Raw genomic sequence first — 23,948 nt, forward strand, 5'->3', positions numbered from 1 at the left:
TCTGCATAAACATGCCTGTGGGGAAATGTAAGGTTTTGTATTCGGTGTAGGATGCAGATGGTAAGCATTTAATGGGTTGTAGGATACAGGACAAAACTGGGCAACTGTCCATGTGCTGAATGAAGCAGAAATCCAGCTGGGGAGAACAGAGGAGGAGGTATATGTAAAGGCTAAATGGGAGATGCCTGGTTTTCAACTCTTAATGTATGAGTATTTCTGTTTTGTAAGTATGTATTGAAAGCTTTGGGAGCATCTGGTATAAAACAAGGCTGTAAAAACCATCAATGCTTTCTAGTCAATGTTTCTGTGCCCTGTGAGGCAAATGTTAGGGGTGGATGGGTGGGGTTAGGGGATAGCCTTGAGGTTCTGTGTGAATGTTATGGTGGCATCCTTTGTGCATCCCAGTGTGCATCCATCTGTGCACTTTTGGGACGAGCAGTTTAGAAGTACTCCCTGCTAACTGTGGAGTCACTTGTGAGGAAGGATTTCAGGCTTGTGTTGCTTGAGTCATTTGCTTGTATGTTCAAAGACCAACACTATAAACTGACATCCTTAGAGATTTTTGTACTGTTTTGTGTCATCTGGGATTCTTCCGTGATCCTAATTCTACAAATTTATCCTGAGTTGTGAAGTTCAGGATTTGCTGTTTAGCTTGTCCACTCCTATAGAGACAGTGGTACAGGCTGGGAGATGCCAAGCGCTTCTCCCCTTGCCATGGCAGCCATTGGAGCCAGACCTTGTTGGCCTTTCTCCCCTAGTCCTTGCCACCTTGCTTTCAGGGGTAACCTGGTTTTCCAGGGGCACCATGAGAAGCTGCAAAAGATCTGTAAAGCAGCCAATGCAGTGTTGACTGGGTGCTCAGTAAATCCAGCAATGCTGACTTGTTCTGTGCCATCACCTAGGATGGGTTCATGCCCACTTCTTCTCTCTGCCTCTTCCCCCCTTCTCTCTGTACCTGTTCCGGTTTTCTCTCACTCCCCATCCCAGACTGGGGTACGAGTTCTTGGGGTTGCAAATGTATGACTGCTCTATAGTAATGTGATTTCCATAAGAAATATTCAAAACAAACATCAATATGGACTTCACAGTTAATGACTTGGGCTTTATTTATTTTTTTCTTCCCTTCTGTTTGTTTCATCAGTTTGCTCCTTTCAGTGGTTCATTAAACCCAACTGTTCTGTATGGATCTTTTCTGCTAAATCCAGAGACTCGTCCCAACTTCTAAATCTCATTCTTTTTAATTTGCATCAGTGTGTATAATGGAGAGAAAACAGGTCAAGTTATGCCCTGAAAGAATATCTCCTCATTCATTTGGGACTTTTCAGCATAATGTAAATGTGGGAGTAAGCAAATGGATGGCCATGTGTAAGTAACAATTGAGTTTGGGGAACCTGCTCCTGTTAAGAAGAGCAGAGCTGTGCTCACAGCTTGCTTTCCCTGCTAGCACTTAGTGCTTGTGTAACTCGCTGTTACCAGAAGAGTTTGAAGTACTACAGTAGAAGGGGAATTATTCTTTGCATATGGGGAATCTATGGATGGTTAAGAAGATGAGTTTTGTAGGTTGGGGTTATAGGTTGCCCCAAGTTCTGCTCACATAAATAAGTTAAAAGTAATTAAAAAAACCAAAACACCACAATCCCACATCTTCATGTTGCTGGGAAGTATGAGCGTGTCCGTGATAGAGAGAAGGGTGGTTTGGTGTACAGAACTATTTTGATACATGCCCAGGTTGCCTCTACAGCTTTGAAGAATCCTTCAAAGCTGCTTTGGGAGCCCTGCTTTGTACTTCATGGAGGGAGTTCTTGGGAGGAGCTCTGGGGGTGACATGCTGGGATAAGAGCTGTGGGAGAGCCCTAAGTTCTGCAAGTTGCAAACAGTATATAGTCTGTCAGCTACTTTTAATACACAAGTGTGAGAATTCATTTTTTTTCTTTTTTTATGCAGGTCAACTTCGTGGTGTGCCAACTGTTTGCCTTGCTTGCGGCTATTTGGTTTCGAACATACCTTCATTCAAGCAAAACTAGCCCATTTATAAGACATGTTGTTGCAACCCTCTTGGGCCTTTATCTTGCACTTTTTTGTTTTGGATGGTAAGTTGCACTTAATTTCACTTCTAAAGGATTCATAAATTTTTAATTCCTTGCTTGCAGGAAGCAATGCTTTCATGTGAAGAATGTTACCTGTGTTTTTTGGCTGCTGCAAATGTACAGCAAGTGCCTTAAATTTTCTGAAGTGCAGAAGTTTTGAAAGATCTTCCATTTATGAGCTGTTAGCTAACACTCTCTTCTTGTGATTTTGGGAGGATGGAGCAGGTGCAGCTTAAACATGCTTGGAAGGTGTTTTCTTGGGAAACTGTGCAGATGTGATGAGAGTATTTTTCCTAAACATTATCTACATCCACTGACTCTCCAGGTTGTCTTTTAAATACTGAATATAATCTGACATGTTATAGGAAGCATGACCAGAACTGCAGAGCTGCTGATGTTCCCAGTAGTATGGAGCCCCTGAAAAGGAGCTGTCCTTGGTTTGAGATTTTTGGGTACATTTATATTTATTTTTGTTTTATAGGAATAGTTTTGTTTAAAAATTTAAGTTTACACTGATTGCTGCTTTCACAGCTTGGTCTTTGCAGAGGACACCAAGACAGAATGTTAGTAGGGCTAACAAAGGGAATGCATTTAGTTGAGTGACTTCTTTTTTCTTCAAAATTATGAAATGGCTCTCATCTTCCCAAACTGAATTGAGAGCCTGTTCAGGTCAGTGCACTGTAAGCAAACTGCTTTTTTAATTTTAAGTATATAGGGGGCTTAGATTTACACTGACTGTGGGGAATTAATCCTTTCCCTTAAGCTAGAGTGTGGGTGCAGATGGGAAGATGCATACACCATGTATACACTGCGTGTCTGTGCACAGAGTGTATAAATAAATCTTGGATTCCAAATCATGGATTTGGTTTCTACTTTGGTGTGTTACAGAGGCTGTCCAACATTAGTTGATAAGTATTACTTTTAAATTTAGGAAACATCACATTTTTACTCTTTGGATTTACATATGCAATTTACTCGTATATGTAACTGTGTAACTCCCATGCATTTATTCAACTTTTGGCCCTGGTATTTTGCTTTGAATGATCTGCTGTCAAAGACTTACAGTCCTAGCTCCAAACGAGGAGAATGATACAGCATATGTGTGTGGTTTTGGTGAGAGCTCTGTAAAGCTTTAGGAGCTCATTCTGTATCCATTGCTTTGGAAGCAGAAATCATTAATTTAGCTTGTAATGACAATCTCAGTGTTGTAGTGGGGAGACTTGAGCAAGAAAACCTCCAATCCCAGCAGGTGTAAATAAAGACTTATACTGCCAATGAGAAAGAAGCTTCCACACCTGAAAAAAAGACATTTTAGAGAAATTGTGTTCCTTGGTAGAAATCCTGATTCTTCTTGTTAGCTCTGGATCATACTTAATGCAATTATTTTAGCAACAAAGTTCTACTTCATATAATTGTGGATCAAAAAGCTTTTTAAAATGCGTAAGATAATGTAATTTGAGTTGTTTTACTCTTTCTTTAAGAGACTGATAATTTCATTTTTAAGAGACTGATAGTTTCATTTGTACCAACTTTTTCTATTGTTTAAGTGTATATTGTTCAAGTATGTTTTTAAGGTTTTACGTCCTTCTTTTCCACTTTGTTTTTGCGTCTTAATATTTGTTTTGATCTTGTAATGCTTTGATGTGATGGTGATGTGGGACAGGAAGAGAAGGGATCACTCCTTGAGGATAATGGCCAAGACCACATAAGGCCTAGAATGTCACTTGTTCAGAACTAAAATTCACTGCTCCGTATTGTGTTTAGGTGCATCTCATAAGATTGATCTCTGTTCAAAAAGCTGCACTGGTACTATTAATGAGACTTGTACCAAAATAAATATTTTCAGGGACTGTAATCTTGATGCAGTATCCATGTCAATCTGATCTTCTTCAGGCTTTACTGTAATATATCCCTCCATCTGTTTAAAAAGCAACCTTCCTGGTGTGGTGTTTTTCATTTCACTTATACTGTCTTTGTTACTTTCATGGGGAAAAAAATCCCCAACTAGATCATTGTGTCACTTGAGTACATGTAAATGTTATGAGGTGCTAAGAGCACTAAACTGAAAGTGAATCAACTTGTTGAAGACCAAATGCTTTTCCCCATCCCTAGTTAGCTATTGTACCTGGGGCAAAGAGACTGGCTGGTCTGGTCTGCCATACTTATTGCCTGGGGAAGGGAAGTCTTCCCTTATGCTGATGCTGTGGATGCTAAAATATGGTTGGTCTTATCTGAGATCTGTTGTTGCAGATAAGTGAAAAGACAGATATGGAAGCTAAGGCACAAAACGTTCACGTTATTTACTCATAATGCCAGATGAAAGTATTGTAAGGCCTATTATTTGTGCCTTAAGATTATCAACTTTGTTTATTCTTGTTTATTAGCTGGAGAATTCTAGTTACATCTGTAGTCTTTGCTCATTATTACTGTGTGTGCTGTGCTAAAGGGGGAAGCTGCCAGAAGGAGTGAGGGTTGCTGCAAGCCTAAATAGAATGCATTTTAATTTTTTGGTAAGAAGTGATGGAGTTAGAATTTGAGAAGCCTTTTCAAATTAACATTAAGTAAATAAATAATGTAGTTGATTGTCATTAATGAAAATGCCTTGACTGATTATTTTTTTTCCTCCTAGGTATGCCTTACATTTTGTTATACAAAGTGGAATTTCCTACTATCTCATGATCATAATAGGAGTGGAAAACATGCACAAGTAAGTTTTTATTCTAAAGCATAACAATAGGAAAATTAAACAATGCTGCTGTTTATCTTCCTTGTAGCTGTGCATTTATGCTGCTTCTAGTTGTGAAATGTCCAGGTATTTTGGAACTTGAATTCTGCTAACGGTGATTTTGTTTTCCAGGAGAAAAAAAATGGTTTATTGGGTATTTTTGCCTCCTTTTTTAAATGTCTAAAGGTCGTTACAATTTGCAATATCTCTACTGGTACTGGGATTAATAGCATTTTCAGCACTCTAATTATATATCTATGTATATATTTGCCATTTCTTAATAATTTTAGGTTTCTCAAAAGGATAAGATAGCTATACAAAATGTAATTTGATAGCAGCTGATGCTGGTGGAAGGAAGATGTCTGTCTAAAGGGATGTATCAGTCTGTGAGATATATTATAAGGTACTGTTTGCCATTTTCTCCTTTCTTTTTTCTGTAGGAAAGCACAGTGCAACTGCTGTCTTAGACAAAAATACTATCATAAAATTAAATATGTAGGACATTATTTTAGGTTTGCTTGAGCACACGATTAGATTAGCAGTATCTGAAGCCATGCAGAACATAGCTTTTCTTTTTTTTTTAATCATTCTCAAAATCAGGAAACACATGTCTCTTATTACTGTATGCATATGCTTTAATATTCCACTAGTCTGGAGATCTGAACCAAATTAGGCTCCCACAGTGTTAATTCCTGCACAAATGCTTAGTAAAACAGCAAATCTGTGCTTGAACAGGTTCCTGACATGTATGAAGCTGTCAGGAAAGACGCTGGTGAAAGAATCAAAAAGGAAAATTGCTTTACTCAGGAAATCTGAAGCCAGGGTGACGTTCATGATCCTGTCTGTTATAACACTGCTGCATTATACTGCTACTGAATAGAATTTTATTCTGTCTCTGGGAGTATACCATGTTAGGCTCTTGTTTTCAGCGTTCAAATCAAACAACTCCAGGTGTGAGAACTTCAGTTGGTTGGATGGGCAATTTGCTCCCTAATGGTTGCTTTGATAAGGAGTTGTTTTAAAACAACTGGTTCATTTTGATTTCTCTTCAGAAATGTAAGAATGCAGATTAGAAGTCGTGTAGTGTTGTGGAAGAAATCATGGATAGCTGCAAAGGGGAGGCACTACGGTGGTATATCTAGGCCTTCATCATAACGAATTCCTTAGATTTCTTGTGAAAAGAAATTTAGTGGTTATTTACTTCCCTAGCAGTGAGGCAGGTGGTCATGCATGCATTTAATGACCCTGTACTGGAGCATGGGAACTGCCAAGCTCTGGATTCTCCTAGTTCATACTAGCTGGTTTAACTCTGGGCCTCATCTGCAGAAATGACTGCTGTGCTATGTGCAACTGTGGGTATGTGTGTGTTAGTCACAGCTGCTCCTCTCTTGGGAGGGCAGAACTCAGATTTGGCTGCTGGGCTTACGTTTCTGTATCATGGTATGAGTTAGGATACCACTGGATGAAACTAGAAAGCTGCTTTTTCAATGGAGGAAAAAAAATGTAAGAAATAGAGCAGTTTTGTTTACCAAACTGTTACTTCAGGTTGTATGCGTTGCTTGTTGTAAGTAGGTTAAAGCAAGCTCAGCTGTATGGAATGGTGAGGGGGAAATAAAGCTTTAAGCAAATAACTGATCATACTTTAAAGCTGACTAGAAAAAAATAAACCTTATTAATAAGTTAATATTATTTCAAGTGAGTTTATTTCACTAGCTGTATTTTAGTACTATTTAAGGACTTTGGTTCAAGTGAAAGGGGTAGTACTTGTGCTGCATAGCTATGTAAAACAGTATGGAGGCTGTAATGAACAGTATGCTTAGAAAATGCATTTAGAGTATAAGGTTGGTGAGGGTATTAGAATGTCCTTAAAGATGGCTGTTGAAACTCAACCTGAAATAGAGTTAGTCTGGTATCTAGTAGTTTCTAAGCCAATTAATAGTTGTTAATTTCAGGTCATTTCTGCTGATACAGCAGTATGAATAGGAAATCTAAACATCTGGCAGCCTGGAAGCACAGTAGTTCTGCTGCTAGCTATTCTCTGGCAGCAGTAGAAAAATATGGCTGTAGTTTCCCGTGTTCCAAAACCAAATTGAGGCTCACATTGCTGAAAAAATCAGGAATAAGCACAGGGCCAGCAAGCAAGCATTGAGTGTTGGACTGCAGACAGTACCTGTTTGGTGCAGTTTTGGCCTCCACAGCTAACGCTAAGGTAATGCTTGGATGCTGTCAGGAATAGCTCCTAGAGCTTTCCAAAGTGGTGACAGAGAAAAGACTGTAAAAGATCTTCCTGTCAGTTGTTACAGTACCCCAGGAGGAGTAGTGCCTTTTGTTGTCTCTGTTTGCCTGTTCCTTTCACAGAAGGACTATACACTGTAGTCCTGAATTTTTTTTGCTGTGAAAACACTTCTGATAACTTTTTCATGGCACCCTGGTTCTCCAGCACTGAGGATGGGTGGTATGGCTCAACCCATTTCCTACTGGTGTGTGTGTGTATGTATACAGCTGTTCAGAGTACTTCTGTGTTCCTTCACTGTTTGAGATTTACTTTGCTGGTGGTAAAAGAGCCTGCTGTCTGGCAGTCTCAGTTAAGAGGTTACCTGCACTGTTCATAAGCTGCTTAAACTCAGATACCACAGAACACCAAATACCTATAAATGATGGAAATATGGATTCAAGTGATTTTGGATTGAAAAAACACTCGCATATTAAACAAAATATTCTTATGTGATGATCACAGTATGCGTGAGGTGGGCAGGAACCCCTGGATCCATTTACCCCAGCCCTTACTTGAGCAGGGTGCCCAGCACCACATCCTGGCAGCTTTAGGAAATTTCTGCAGAGATCCTACAGCCTCTGGGCAACCTGTGCCAGGGCTATATCTAAATTAAATCCAAATTCACTCAATGAATTTGGTTTTCCTCCTCTTCTACTGCCTGTCATCCTGCAGATGAGTTTATGAATTGGGAAAGCAGTTATTCCTGTCATTCTTTGCTGCTGTTTCCACCTGCTAACAGTACTTCATTTTCTCCAGCCTCTCTAAAATTTTTGACAAATTAAAAGACAACTAAAGTTTTTAGACTGTTTATCAGTTCAGCTGCTATATACTGGTGTACTTACATCCTTACCGTTTGAAGCAAGGAGCAAATTTTGCTGAACTTCTGTGTGCTGTAGAACAAACTTTCAGGTCTGGTACTGATACTCTTTCAAACCTGTCATTTTCTTCATGTACCTCCTTTGCTTGTTGAATTCTTGCTGTTCTGCCAAGTTTCTACCTTTGTGATCTTCCTGAAGTATCTGAACTCTCTGCAGCTATTACTTTTAAATGTTAGTCTTGGCAGTGCATGTTGTGTTAAAGATGAAAGCCTTACTTCAGTAATGGGAGAGGGAGAGTAGAACTCCATGCAAAAAGAAAAATTGGATGTGCTAAGAAGAAAGCAAACCTTACCTTTGTGTTTTACGACTTTGCAGAAAAAGTTAATTACCAAAAGATCAGTTACCTGAGATGTGCATTTAACTAAAAGCAATAGTTTTTTTTAATACATAAGTCTTATTTCAATGATAGTATATAAATGAAAGATGGAATGGTGGCACTAGGTTTCCTGAGCAGAATTTGAATTTGTCACTGAAGTTATATATTCGTGGTGCTTTTGTGGCTCAGTGGTAAAAATGAAGGATCTGTTTAACAAGTTCTCGATTGCAGTACATTTGCATTTGATAGCTGATGTTATGTAATATCACAGAAGCTGGAAGGGATCACTGTAGAGATCATTGTGTCCAACCCCCCGCTACAGCAGCTCCCTAGCCCAGGCTGCACAGGTAGGTGTCCAGGTGGGTCTTGAATGTCTCCAGAGAAGGAGACTCCACCACCTCTGTGCAGCTGTGCCAGTGCTCCGTCACCTGCACTGTGAAGAAGTTCCCATGCACATTTGTGCAGAACTTCCTATGCTTCAGTTTGTGGCCATATCCCCTCATCCTATCACCACACACTGCTGAGGAGAGTCCAGCCTCATCCCTTGGCCTCCCTCGCTTTAGATATTTACGAACATATCAGTGCTAATATTTTTTTCTTAGAAATCCTCCTGTTCATTCTGTGGTTGTTTTTTTTTTTTTTGAAACTGCTGCTTTCCTTAAAAGACAAAACCCCAAATACCAGGGAGTTTTTCCTTAGAGCAGCTGGCTACTGTTGGCTAGTAGCTATGTAAGCAAGTTGTACACAGGTGACTTACTGACAAGCTTTTTAAGGCTTCCAGGCAACTGCTTCTCTTCTGACATAATTGTTCATTTTATGGTTGGTAAATAATATCCCTCTGCCTATGAGGAAAGGAAAGTCAATTACAGGGCTTGCAGTTGCTTCAGTGTAGTCAGTAGTTTTCTCAGTGACTTCACTGATAAGGCTCAAGTTCCAGCTGTGACAGTGTAGAAAGTAAATCTGCTCATTTAAAATTAGTCCTTTTGAACCTCATAAATCTGCTAATGTAAAGGCAAGCGAAGGTGTGCTATTGGTGTCTGGTGTTACCAAGCAGTAGAAGTGCTATTGGTATCTACTATGATCTGCCTTATGCTTAAGTTTGTAGGATTATTGTTTTATAGTTCCAGAAATCCAGCACTGAACTACAATAATTTATGGGATTATTTTCAGATTTGGGGGGGGGGGAATAACTCAGCTATTTTCTGGCATATTGAAATTGTAAGAGGAAAGCTAGTGAAAGGACTAAGAGACTTGGGATAATTATTAGAGGTAGATATTTAATGATCTTGGGGGCATGCTCACTGAGCTGAGTTTTTGATAGGTTCACATAATTTTGTCAAGTCTATAAGTTTCAGATATCTTACTGATTATTACGTGGAGTACTTTATTGTATCTTTTAAGAAATATCTTCCTTTCCTATCACAACTGGGTATAACACTCTTTGGGACTGTGTTGCTCCCATTGAAAGGTGGTGGCTGCTTATGTGGATGACATTTCCTTAGGAAGGGATTTAATATATTTTTCTCTCTTTATCAGTTAATCAGACTGTGGGGCTTTTCTTCCTAAGTTTCAGCTGACTTCAGTAGGTTAAATGTCTGCCAAATATCACACAGAATTTGATCAAGTACTCACTGCTGGCATTTTGAACTCCAAGTGTTTTGCTAAAGATTCAGCTTATAAACATTGTGCTGAAGGGATTACCAATACAGTGCATAACCACCAGAGAAAGGCAAGTAAGTAATCCTAATGATCAGGACCTCTTGCAGAAATGTGGCTTCTTAACACGGAAGCTGTGATGGAGAAAAGTAAGCAGGGTCTTTTTAAAGGCTGTCACATCGAGAGTTTATTATTCTAATTCAACAAAATGTTCATCTAAATTAATTTGCTCAGCATGTTTATTGAGGCATTTCATTAAACACCTGACTGACAAGTTCAGCTGCATGTCATGATTAGTTGATACACACGTTGGATTTGTGGTTACACTGCAATTTAAATTGCTATCAAAATTGTTACCTATTTTTAAAAGTGCTTGTTTTGGTAAAATATAAATTGGATCTGGTAAACTACTCGCACGCTCATCCTTTGAGCACAAGGCAAGACTTATCCTAAGTGTCCTTCTTGTATCTTCAGAAAGAAGAGAATTCATAAGCTTGTGTGATTTTTTTGAAAGTTTTTTTCTTTTTGAACTTTCATCTCTTCCAGAGGTTCTTAATCTAGACAGATGTAGGGCTTTTTGTTCCTGTCTCCTTTTGATTTGATCACAAGTGCTGTAAAGTCTATGAAGAACGTATGTGATGTGGATAAAAAAGAAATTTATCTCCAAAAAAGGATCTGATGCAGCATTTGAAATTAGTCATCAAATCTACAGACTGAAATAACAATATCTAATAACTGTTAAGAAATGCTACCAAATTGTAGTGATATTTTTTTAGCAAAGCTAGGGTTGGAAGCCTGCCAGTCTAATTACATTACTTAGAAGGGCATCCAGAGAACTGTAAGTAAGCTATTGGGCATCACTTCTCAGTTATACATTTGGAATTTATTCATGGAATTGGAATAAAAATGTCTGCTACATAAGTAGCTGCCGAAGGGCAGTGGCCATAGTGTGGAGAACAGCTGATTCTGAATTTGGAGTATTAGCGCCTGCAAATTGTTCTACATACACAGAAAGGTTTTATGTTTCTGTTCCTTCAGTTAGAGCAAGTAAGATAAATTTATTTGAAATAAATAAACCAATTGAGAGCTGAAAAATCAGAAGTGTGTTCTTATCATCCAGCCAAGGATAAACTGAAGATGAGGGAAGATCTCATCTTCAGCTTCTGTAGCCTTAAGTATCAAGGTGCCTTATCAGATGTGTGCTAAAGGCCAAACAAACAAGAAAAACCCAAGCAAACAAACAAACAAAAACGCACAAAAAAATCTGTTAATATTTCATAATTGCAAAATGTATATTTGATTTAAAAGCAATTTAAAAAATTTCTCATAGAAGAGAATCAAATATATCTTGAACAATATTAGCTCCTACAGCATACATAGCAATCTCATTTTCATCTATTAGAAATAACTACCAAACCAAATGAATGACTGTATTTGGGAGCATTTATTAATAGTTAAGAACAAATAATAATCAGTTTTCCATTTAGAAGTGGTATGTCTTTTCCCAAAGAGAAGGAATTATACTCTGTAAGAAAAGATCAGTGGCCATTATGTGTAACTGTCTCAGCGTGAGCAATGCTATAGCCAAAATACCTACTCCAAATCTTAAGGAATGGACTTGCAGTAATTGAAGGGATCTTACAAGCAGGAGGGGGAGGCAATTCTTTTACACTGTCTGATAGTGATAGGACAAGGGGGAATGGCTTTAAACTAACAAAGGGGAGGTTAGATGTTAGCGTGACATTTTCTACTCAGAGGGCAGTGAGGCCCTGGCACAGCTGCCCAGGGAGGAGATAAAAATGTAGAGTTTTTTAGAAAGTATTGCAGAAAATGAGTTAATGGTACTGAATCAAGATTCCTGTTTTCCTTTAGCTGGGATCTCTTTTTTTTTTTTTGTCCAATCAGAAGTACTAAAATGCTTCTATGCAGAAGTGTGCTAACCAAGAAAAGAAGTGAAGCATATGTTTCTGAATTGCAAAATATATGGTCTTGCTGCTTGATTGCCTTCCTAATTATATAAAGCCTTTGAAGCTTTGCTTGTATAATGTCAGATTAATTTGTTTGCAGAAAAGAAACTAGTGTTTACTTCTGCAACAATGCAGCTTAACTCTGTGAACGCTGAAAAGGTGAAATGATTAAAATAGAGCTATTGCAGACAGCTGTTAGGATTTGAAATAACTTTTGTATTTTTGTCAATTCTAACATCCTTGAGAAATTTTTGCCCTTAAGTGTTGAATGCACCTTCTTTATACGGTTAAATTGGATGTCCTGCATGAGGATGTCTTAACCATGGACATGAGAGCTCTGGACAGCTTGTATTCTTGTACCCTGGTGGTTCTACCTTGGTTAATGTGTGGAGTAAGGACTGGGATGGCGCAGATCCCATAGGTCTTTGAAGTTTACTAGCTGCCTCCCACGTGTTCTTTGTTTTCTCTTCTACCTCAGATTAAACATCAAAACAACTAACAGCTCAAAACTAATGTACCAAGAATTTAAAAACAAACAGAATCAAACAAAAAACAACTAAGCAAGCAACAACAACAAAAACCCCACTATCCCTGTTTACTTCTGTGGAGCTTGGAAACTAGTTAGTAACGCTAGGAGTTCCGTTTGTTTCTTTAGTGCTCTTGATTGGCTTTTTCTGGGTAGTTTCTTATGTGTTTCCTTATTTCTGATGCCCACCTAGAGATCAAAATTCTGTATTCTGAAGAGTGTGAATCAAAACAACAGGCAGTGGTTCTCTGTATGCTGAAGATCTGTCCTTTCCAAAAATAGCCATGTAAATAGATGGCTGCCTTCAGTGACTTGAAAAGTGAACACTTGTTGAAGTAAATAGCTGTGAAGGAATTTCCTAGGAATCCTTGTGAAGTTCTTTTGAAAGCATTTGTTTTAAATAGCTCCTTCAAGTTCATCCACTTTAATAATTTCCTGTAACTCTCCTGGCTGTGCTCTGATAGGACTTAATGAGTTACTTAAGACAATGAAGGAGTAACAGCTTGATTTAATATCCTTCTTAAAGCTGAGATGTTTGAATGGAAAGCTCTTTACTGGTTATTTTTTTGTAATTACAGAAATGGAGTGAAAGTTGGAAGTGGAATTTTTTTTACCTTTTAGAATACTCATAAATTTTGTCTCATTTTTCAACTGTGGAACAAATTTATTTATTCTTCCCTGATGTGTGTACATAGGGAGGAAGAAAGAAAGACTAAAAATCATATAGTCTGAAGCTTTGCAAAGCTTGGTGCAGCATTTGTTGCTGAACAACAAAGCAAAATGAGCTTTTTTCAAGTTTTGTAGTTGTGCTGCATCCAGACCTTCAGTTGCATTGGTACTGAAGGGGTGTATTAAAGTTCCAGTGCAACTACAATGAATTCTGGTTGTATATTTTGTATTTCCAGGGGGAAAAGCCTTATTTAGTGTCGTTTACATTTTCCCACCTCTTGTTTATTTCTGATTTGGTTGCTGATGTCCTTCAAGGAAAGGAATTCTCAGAACAGGCATGTTGGTGATGTTGCCGGTATATGAAACCGCCAGCTTCCACCTGACAAAAATGAAGGTGAAAAAATCTGGACTTTGATTTCTTTGAGAAGTAGCAATGGATCAAGCATTGAAGTTTTACTGAAAGAGTTCTCTTGCTTCCTTGAACTGAACTGATGGACATATATATATATATTCACTCTACGTACTTGATTTCCATAAGCAGAGAGAGGATAGTCTTGGAAAAAAGTAGTAATGCAAAACAACACGGTACATTAGGAATCTGCTGGGACTGAGTAGCTATTGCTTTCTGGCTTGCATAGATATATATTTTTAAAGACTTCGTACTCAAAGTGAGGGTGAGCTCAATCAATTAATCAAGCAAAGGAAAATTGATGGTGAGGGTAAAGTCATGTTTTCTGGGCAGCATATTTGTTTGATAATCCTTGAAAGTTGTAGCATTTATATAAATACTTCTTCAAGGCACATTACTCTGCCTGTCATGCTGCCAAGCAACTTGACTGCTAGCAAATGAGCTCTGAGTCATGGTATCATTGCTGCATGGTTTATTACCTCAACAAACTATTGATGTCAAATAAATTGGCCTCCCTACAAAATGAAGTGGCAGAATAAATTGTACCTAGAAAAGTTCAGTGAAAGCTGTGCTCGTCTTCAGCTTCTGGCAAAAGCTGCAGCTAATAGCAGTTGATTAAAAATTCTGGTTATATGACATCAACTGAATTGAACCAGTTGTGTTTATGATAGAGAGGGATTATATGCAAGTATTCTTCATGTTACAGTCATTTATTTCATTTCAGTGAGCTTTTTTTAATACTTGATTCTTTGAAATGTCTTTTATTTGGGACAAATTTCACTTGAGCAGTAATGACAAGCTCAGCCGACAACTGTTTCATTGTCCTCAAATTTTGCAAGTCCATTTTGAATGCAGAACTGGAAGTGGTGGTGTACGAAGTGCCTATTTTGGAGATAAATGTGATAGAAGAAGTGAAGGAAGTTGGCCTGTTTTGATACAGGTGCTTGTTATTTAAATAGCAAACTTCCTTTAAGGGAAGCTGGATGTAAGTAAAAGGGACTGCTATTCACAAAATACAAACATCTTCATTTTAAAATCCAGTGTCTTAATTAAATATAAGTTGATAAGTTTCACATATTATCTTCACTGAAAATGCTACTGAGCTTTAAAGTAGATCGGTTTTGCAGGTAAAATGCCTTTATTGGAAGTCAGATGAGACCACAAAATCATAGCATAGCAGAGGCTGGAAGTGTTATCTAGTCCAGCCCCCATGTTCCAAGCAAGAACAACTAGAGCAGGCTGTTCTATGAAACTGAAACCTTCCTTAATACGAACATGACCCTGGATCGATGTTGTAAGTGTGCCAGCCATTTCCTTTTGGTGTCTTGCTTCAATGTCTATTATAGCTTAACATTTATTTGAGATGACTTCATGTAAAATTGTTTCTTTATCTGATCCAGACTAACTACATAAGCTTTATTTTTATTCCTTAATTTCCCTTCACCCCATGTGTGCAGAGCATTGTCAACTTTCCTTGAAGCTGCACAGATACAGTATTGTCAGCTGAAGCATAGTAGGCCCCTTTCCACTGAAATGAAGCATGTAACTGACAATTATTTTGATACGGGACCATGTTAGGCAACAAACAGTAATGTTTTCTTGTGCCTTTGAGGGCAAAAAAAATCGATAATAAAAAGAGGATGGGGGAGAAACTCAAAACAATGACTATACCAACAGAAAATTCCTAAGTCTAGTAGAAATCTTAAGGCTAGTAGAAACTAGTGGAATCCAGGCTAGGTAATTTACAAATATCAGAGGGAATATTTGTGATGTCAAGTTTGTTTTAATTTTCAATTCATTTTCAGTTATATTTGAAGACAAATGTGTTTTCAGTATTCAAACAAGAAATTCCTCTATGCCGTGAGAGGGTATGTAAGGGATTTATTCATGCTGTCTTCAGTATGGTTGAATTGCCTGGAGATCTTAACAGGGTAATGTGCAAAGAAATCCTGTTTCCTCACAAATGGAGTGGCATAGTTCTTATGTGGGATGCTTACAGTTCTGACAGTATATTTCAAATTACCATTTAATCATTATAAAATACAACTTTCAAAGACAATCAACAAAATACGTAAATTGTAAACAAGTGACTCCTATCTTAAGTCTGACCTGTGAGAAAGTGAAATGAAGCTCTCCATGTCCTGCTTCCCATCAATTTTGGCTATGTACTAAAGCAGATAATCTCTGTATCAGCATCTTGTAAGAATATGCACATACCTTGAACAATATAGCGCAGTGTTCATCTTCAAAGCTGGAGATGAAATATGAAATACTTAATATAGACAAGTGCTAAGCAGTTTGCAGTCATTACTAATCACAGGCACAACAGGAACTGTGAAGTCAGTAGGCTTGCAAAAGGAGACTGGGTATTTCAGTGCATGATTGCTTAGAGTGAATAATGTATTTTATTAATAGATCATCTCACATGGAAATGCATGATGCATACACATTATTTTAAACAAGAGCTATGTAGCTGACTGTCTTTTTCTTGGTGTTCTGTCCTTTCTGGGAGTGCCTGTGTTGTTTAAATCCACTATTCTGGAAAGCCCATAGTAAGTCTTGGGCTTTTCAGTTTACCAGGAGTTCCCTTCTCCTTCCTTCAACCATGGAATTCATTTTTGGTACCACATTTCATTTATATTGTGGCATTGTTCCCCTCAAATTACTATCTTCTAGCTTTGATATTGAGTGCTTGGTTATGTTTGTTTTTTTCTTTAATTATTGCTGGTGTGAAGAGCTTTTCTGCTTCAAGGCCACTCACAGTTTATGAAATGTTTCAAGGTCATCTGGGGTGTGAATGCTGCGGGTATAGAGAGAACTAGTAAGATTCTGCCATGTCCCTGTATAAGAGAGACAGAAGTCAGCTGAAACTTACAGTAAATGTATTTTGATGCATCAAGAAAATGAACTTCTTTGTTGATGGTTTTTTCTTACTGATCAGTAATGCTCGCAATGTGTCCAACAGTAAAGAAAGAAAAAGAAGGATCCTGGTTCTTTCTGCATGATTGTGCTGTTCTGGAAATCTGATCAGTAAGTGTTATTTATAGGTACATTCTTTATGCTTAGGATATGCATGTAAAACTGTGGTCTTGAGGCAATTGTTTTTCTTCAGTTCGGGACTGCAGTAGTTTAACTAGAAAATGTGCTTTGGAAATTCACATACACAGTGTGATTGTGGTTTCTGAAGTATTGTCCCTACAGCAACCTACTGCCAGTTTATATGGGAACAAGATGAGAACTGGTCTATGTGAATGCAGTGTGATATGGATGGGACTGAGGGAGCTTTGCAGAAAAATAGAAGGGCCTTGGTGCTGAGCTGCTGTCAGACCTCCAGCCAGAAACCAGTGGCTTCCTCATTGTTCCTGGCTGCTGGAGAGCAGGAAAACAGATTTCTATCAGATATTTAAACAAATGTATCATCTACATCCAGGTAAGATTTCTGCATTCTGAAATAGCTAAGGCTTTCTAACTCTTTTAAAAGGGTGAGAAAGTAAACCATGGTTCACAAGTGGGTTGAAATGAAGCTTTATTGTGATATTGCTTTGATATAAACTGTGTGGCTTTTGGAGGTGGTTAGTTTCTCTGGCACTTTTCCATGCTTTTGTTGAGCAATTAGCATATGTGAGATGATATCTCTAAACAGTAGAAAGGTCTAAATAAAGGAGCCTAAGGCACCTAGAAACAGATTGTGTAGCTTGAATAGCAAAGCACTGCTAACACAACATTCAATTACTTGGTGTATTTTTTTTAACTCCTCACAAAGGTCACTTTGCAATGCAGATGTGCAATACCTCAAGACTATGAAATGATTTATGCTCTTAAAAATTATCATCCTTTGAGGATTAAGAAATGAATTACAAAACCATTTGGAACATACACATGGATTGGGATGCTGTCCCCATCCAGTTCTTTTGATAGGTGATAATCTTCCTACTGTAAGCAGTAAAACCCATGTATTTTAATGATAAATAATGCACTGCCTTATGACGCAAGTGTTATTTTCTAAAAGTTGGTGGAATGAGCAAGAAGTAATTCCAGTGATGTCAAATACATGTGTCCCTCTCTAGCATCACTTGTTTGTGCTTTGTAATCAATGAAGTAAAATCATTCTTAAATCTTTGCCTCTTCCACTGTAGCCATTAAGTAGTTATAGGATGATGTGCTGAGATTTTTTGGAAACCTGTTCTTTTGGGTCAGCACTGGTGGTAGTTGTTTAAAGTATTTTCCATCAGAATTATAGTGATGTGTTGTGTACATTATGAAGTGAAACACACCTCTAAGAATCATGGAATGGCTTGGAAGGTACCTTAAAGACCATTCAGTTCCAACCACCCTGCCATGGGCTGGTTACCACCCAGCAGGTCAGGCTGCCCAGGGCCCATCCAGCCTGGCCTTGAGTGGATCCAGGGCTGGGACATCCAGAGCTCCACTACCCTCTGAGAAAAAAATTTCCTCCTAACATCTAATTCAAGTCCTGCTCATTTACTTTAAAACCATTACCCCTTGTCCTGTCACTATGAGACAAACACTACCAGTGGAAAAAGTATTTTTTTTCTCCTGTTTATAAGCTTCCTTCAAGTACTAGAAAGCTGCAGTGAGATCTTAGAATCGCTGAGGTTGGAAAAGGCCACTAAGATCTAGTCCACCATCTACTACTAATAGTGCCTACTAAACCATGTCATGTCTACATGCTTCCTGAACACCTCCAGGAGGGACAGTGACTCAACCACCTCCCTGGGCAGCCTGTTTTAACACCTGACTGCTGCCCAAGACTTCTCTGGGCTGAACAAGCCCACCTCTCTCAATCTTTCCTCACAAGAGTGATGTTCCAGCCCTCTGATCATCTCTGTGGTCTCCTCTGGATCTGCTTTAACAGCTGTCTTTTTTTTTTTTTTTTTTTGTTCTGGGGACTGCAGGCCTGGATGCAGTATTCCAGATGGAGCCTTACAAGGACAGAGCTGAGGGAGATAGTCACCTCCCTCTGGCTGTTAGCATCCAATCAACTGTTTGTCCACCCTTAGAAATGAGACATGACAATATTAAAGGCCTTGCACAAGTCCAGGTAGATGACTTCAGTTGCCTTTCTTTTGTCCAATGATGCTGTTACTCCATAGCAGAATGCTACCAAATTGGTCAGGTATGGTCTGTTCTTGGTGAAGCTGTCTCAGATCTCCTCATTGTCTTGTATGTGCCTTAACATCTCTTCCAGGAGAATCTGTTCCATGATCTTCCCAGGCATAGACATGAGGCTTGTGGGTCTGTAGTTCCCTGGGTCTTCCTTTCTCCCTTTCTATAAAAATGGGAGTGATGTTTCCCTTTTTCCAGTCACCAGGGACCTCACCTGACAGCCTTAACTTTTCAAACATGATGGAAAATGGCTTGACAGCTACATCAGCTGGTTCCTTCAGGACCCTGGGGCTGCATGTTGTCCAGTCCCAAAAAGTTGTACGCATTCAGTTTGATTAGGTTCTTTGCTTACAGTAGAGAGATTTTGCTCTTCCAACACCCCACCTAGAGGATCAGGGACTTGGGAGGCATGGGAAGCCTGAATGCTAGTGAAGACTGAGGCAGAGAACTTGAGTACCTCAGCCTTCTCCGTGTCTGAATCCAATTCTCCCTCATTTATTAAGAGAGAAAGTGCATTCTTCTTGGCTTCTGATTATCCATAGTGTATTTCTCCAGTGCTTTTTAATCACATTTGACTTTTTTTCTCTTTCTCATAATAAGAGTGAAAATGTGAGCCATCAGCAAATAGTTTGTCTTAATTGTTCTTTCTCCTTTGCTGTGTACAAACACCCAGGAATGCTGGCTGTATGTCTGATTTATTCTTGATGGCATTGCTTCAGTTTCCATGTCACGGGACATTAACAATGATGACATATGTTTAAAATGGTATTTGATGAAGTCAGTGAGCAGATGCCTGACCAACCTACGTAGGTTACTTTCCTTTGTTCTCCTTGGGAGTGAAAATTCTTGCAGTGTTAGTGTCCCTGTATGCAGACGTGAACAAAAATTATAGTAGGTAACAATTAATGGGTGACTCTTGCAACTTATGGTTGATTTGGCAGTTGAGTGGAAATAAAGTGCAATAAGAGGAGACCAAACAACCAAAACCGAATAATAAGTACTTGAATTCTGGACTTTGTGTATTTATTGTTATTCTGACCTGTTCATCTCTTATCTTTGAGTACTCAGGCTTAGTCATTGGTTGACTTCAGCAGGCCATCCTTGAACTATCAGTATGGTCAGTTAAGGGTTCACTGTCACAAGAAAATTTTTGCAAGGGGAAACATGGATTAGTTTTACCTGAGAAATCTAGGATACTTCATCTCTTCGAAGAAGCCTGAAGAATTCCAGCATGCCAGATGGACAGTGGTTGCTGGATGACTGAGATGCCAAGAGCACAGAGCAGGCAGAGGCAGAAAATGGATGATAACCTCACCATAAGGCAGACAGCTCTCATTAAAGATTCAACAGTAAGCCTTCCCCTGCAGCAACAGGTGACTTTTGCTCTGCCAGCATCTTATTTTCTAATAGCAAAATCTTGTGCTTGGAGCTCAAGGACTGACACATGTAGATGCAAGTCCTGATTTTCTGATGCTCATTTGAAGGAATCTGTTTTATTAATTGTAACAGGCTGAAAAGTCTTCACAGAATGGCTGAGATTAGCAAGGATATCTGGAGATCACTCAACCCAGGCTCTGCTTGGGCAGGGTGCCCAGCACCATGTCCTGCTGGCTTTTGGAAATATTCAAGAAGGAGGCTACAGAGCTTGTTGGCAACCTGTTCCAGAGTTCCATGCCCCTCGCAGTACAAAAGTGCTTTTTTGTGCTCAGAGGGAACCTCCTGTGTTGCAGTTTGTGTCCATTGCCTCTAGTCCTGGCACTGGGCACCACTGTTGAGTGCCTGTCTCCATCTCCTTTGCACCCTACCTGAAGATATTTATGGACATTGATGGGATCCCCTTGAGCCTCCTCTTTTCCAGGCTGAGCAGTCCCATTGGATAGGAGCTTCAGTCCCTTCACTGTCTTCATTGCCCTTAACTCATCTCTCTCTCCACCATGTCAAAGTATCTCTTGTACTGGGAAGCCCAGAACCAAACCCAGCACTCCAGATGTGGCCTCATTAGTACTGAGTAGAGGGGAAAGATCAACTCCCATGACTTGTTGGTGATACTTAGCCTGATGTGGCCAGGGATACCATTAGCCTTTGTAGCATGTTGCTATCATAGGACTGATGCTGGCTTTTGTAAACATAGAAGGAATTTTTTTAGGCAACACCTGGATGTTTTTCTCTTAAGCTTATTAATGTATCTAAGACCATCAGCCTGGAAACAATCCTAACTTGCGTTTGTATAATCTTTTTAGCTGCAGCTTTTTTTGTCCGTTTGCATGTCTGTGGCCACACTGATTAATATCATTGCATGATTTGTTTTGCTGTTTCATTTTTTAATATGAGCAGTACTTCTTTCCAATGATCATGTACTCATTTTAATATCAATGGGGTTAGTTGTTCCTCCGTCATTCAACCCATTTCTCATCCTCTTCCTCTTTCAAAAATATAAATACATAATAGGCTTTGTCTTTTTTTTCCTTGTTTCTTACTGAGAGAAAACGAATGCTACGCGCGTGCATTTGAAATTGGTCAATTAGTTCAGTCAACTTGGGCATGAATTTGGATTTCTTTGAGATAATTTCCAGTGTATGTTGTGAAAATTGGATCCTGAGGGAAGAGAGCACTTCCAGTCCTAAATCTGATACTTTCAGATCCTTCACCCATCTGTTGTTGACTTTGTCCTGCAAACTGAACTTCACTATTCTCCTGCACACACCCACTCCCTTTTGTTGGATGGATCTTCAGCTTTCACTGAATGGTTGTCTCTGAATTTATGGAACTCCCTGCTGCCTTCCTTCTGCCAAATACCTGCCCGTCCTGTCTTGTTGTAGAACACTGTGGTGCTTTGACCTCTTGTCTGCAAACTGCCGTGCCTTTCCATGCTCTTCAGTTTGTGGGTGGCTTGTTCATTTTTCTTGGATTTGAGCAATGTTATTTATCTTTCTGTCACGTACTTAGTGTTCCGGTGCTTTGTGGTATGCGAATCTGCTATAAATATTTTCTGCAGGTCAACCTGTAAGCTGAGTTTGAGCAGAGGAAGACCCTTCTGGCTTCTACCAGGGAACAAGTTGGTGCATGTCTTTTCATGGCTTTTGTGGTGATAAATGTGGAACTGTGTTAATAGGAGAGCAAACTACTTCCAGAAGTTTTCACAGAATATCATGGAATATCCCAAATTGGAAGGGGTCTGTAAGGATTGAGTCTTACTCCTAATGTTCCTGTTCTTTCCCAAAGGATTAATTACTTTCCCAAACATAATGCTATCAGGACATGTGCCAAAATCTCATTTCCTTTACGATTCTTTTGGAAGAACATTTTGGAATGATCCTACTTGTCAGTGTAGCTGTTAAAAATATGTAAGAATCCTTGTATGTTTTCTCTTCCTTGATGATGGTCTGACAGGTTAGCTGAGCAAAAGCTGAGAAGAAAGAAAATGCAAAACATAAGGGAGTTGGGAGGTCCTCTGGCTTTTTTAGCTTACATTTGTAGCTTGGTAGTTACTCTACCTAGAAATAGTTTAGTGGGTTTTTTTTTCCTTTGCATCGTGCTTTCCTGTGAAACCATGGGGAAGGGGTGACTTAATATCTAAAAGGAGACTAGGAGCTTTAACCTTTAAATGTCATCGGCTATTTGGAGATAATTTGGCTCCAGTAATGAAAGATATATAATTTATGAAACTTCAGATCCCTCTGCTACTTCAAGTAGGTAAGTACAATGAAATCTAGTTTCCATGGAGTACATAATCATAGCTCCGAACTCACATGAATCGTTTCTAGGTAGTAGGAGCATTTGTGGACTTCCTTGATGACCTAGTAATCCTGTTCTTATGTATTGCATAAATACATATGGGACACAGAGCTGTCTAAAATAAAAGGTGGGAGAAAGTCTACCAACCAACTAGTAGTAGTGTGGAGGTCACCATTTAAATGAAGGTTAAATAATAACCTTCCTTTAAATGAGCTTAGACTTACACAAAGTGATTGATTCTTAATGGTTTGTCACAAGTAAAATTTTAATTGGAATTTGAAGGATTTTGCAGAGCTGAAATAATATATTGAGTACTTCCAACTTAGTCTGCCTTCTTTAAATTAGGGGCTTTATTTGCTTTTAGTGTGTTACGCTGGTTGTGAGTTTTATTTCCTGTAGCACCTGAGGCAGACTGCAGGGAGGCTGCAGCCAGAATGCCAGAAACAAAATTTCCTTTTTCCTACCCTGCTGTCTTCTAGTTGCTGAGAAGGAGAAAACAGTAAGACTTGCCTCAATGGATTAGCACTGCTGGAAGTGCCATTCAGAAGGAAGAAGCCTTCATCTTCTGTCATGCTTCTCTGCCTCCTTTTTTTTTTTTTAATTATTATGCTGATGGAGGGCATACCTTCTGAGAATCAACGTGTGGGTGCAATTCTGCTGCAGAGTCCAAGCTCTTTGCTTAAGGAGAATGAGGAGCAAGGGCTTTGATGTAATGTATCTTTTATTCTTTATATCCTCAATTTCTTTACATCTGTTCCTGGGATAAACCTGCTTTTTTTTTGTTTGTTTGTTTGTTTTAAAAGTAAGTTTTAGGAATCATCTTTCTCATGTAGGATTGCTGTGAGCATTGCTTTGGCCACAAATTCCTAACCTTTGTCCATCACTTTGTTACTGGATTTACATCTTGCTCAATGTTTTCTCCCCTTTCTACAGAAGTTTAGAAATCTGATATTCCAAGCATGAGATTGGATTTTGTTAAGCTCTTTTGAAGTCCCGTCTTCTTTCTGTCTCTGCTTTCCCAAAAATGTTAATAGGAAGTGTTCCATATGTTTTTTCCAGAAGAAAAACATGTGGAGTGTGCAAGAGATACAGAGAGAGTGGGGGGGGGGGGGGGGAGGATGAGTATGTGAGAGCTACAACTCAGCTCAGTTTTCTATGTTGTTTTTGTTTTGCATTTCCTACTGCATGGATTATTTATTGTAAAGAAATACAATACATCAAATATTTGAACAATCTCTAAAACAAAAGAAGAAAGAAGCTGTTGGTTCATCTTCCTCATGCCAAATGTTTCTTGAAATTACTGATGGTGAAGCCTCACTCTGCCTCAAGAATGCTCGTTTGCATTGATCAGTAGATAAGAGGTATGACTGCCCACCCTCAAAGCATACCTGAACTTAATAGAACATTTATTATGCAGAATATCTGTTCAAAAATAAATACATGACTGTACAAAATGTGAAAACTGCAGCACACACCACCTTGTTTGGCAGGATTAGAAACACTGAAAAGAAATCTGAGTAGTAATAAAATGTAGCAACACAAAAACAACTCCTGTGGGTGCGTCTCTTTCATTCTGTT

General features: G+C 38.9%; 2 protein-coding genes across 2 annotated transcripts in view; both read left to right on the forward strand.

Moving 5' to 3' along the window:
- The window catches only part of KIDINS220 (kinase D interacting substrate 220), a 195,928-nt gene that overhangs the window by 47,191 nt on the left and 124,789 nt on the right, over nt 1-23,948 (forward strand). The window lies entirely within an intron of this gene.
- MBOAT2 (membrane bound O-acyltransferase domain containing 2) overlaps nt 1-23,948 on the forward strand; it is an 84,691-nt gene that overhangs the window by 12,413 nt on the left and 48,330 nt on the right. Inside the window, exons 2-3 of the mRNA XM_065730728.1 lie at nt 1,945-2,090; nt 4,717-4,794. Of these exons, the coding sequence (XP_065586800.1) occupies nt 1,945-2,090; nt 4,717-4,794 (224 nt within the window). The remainder of the gene's footprint in view (nt 1-1,944; nt 2,091-4,716; nt 4,795-23,948) is intronic.

Source organism: Cyrtonyx montezumae, unplaced genomic scaffold (genome assembly GCF_038088225.1).
Source record: "Cyrtonyx montezumae isolate F1298 unplaced genomic scaffold, pur_monq_1.0 scaffold_13, whole genome shotgun sequence".
NCBI lineage: Eukaryota > Metazoa > Chordata > Aves > Galliformes > Odontophoridae > Cyrtonyx > Cyrtonyx montezumae.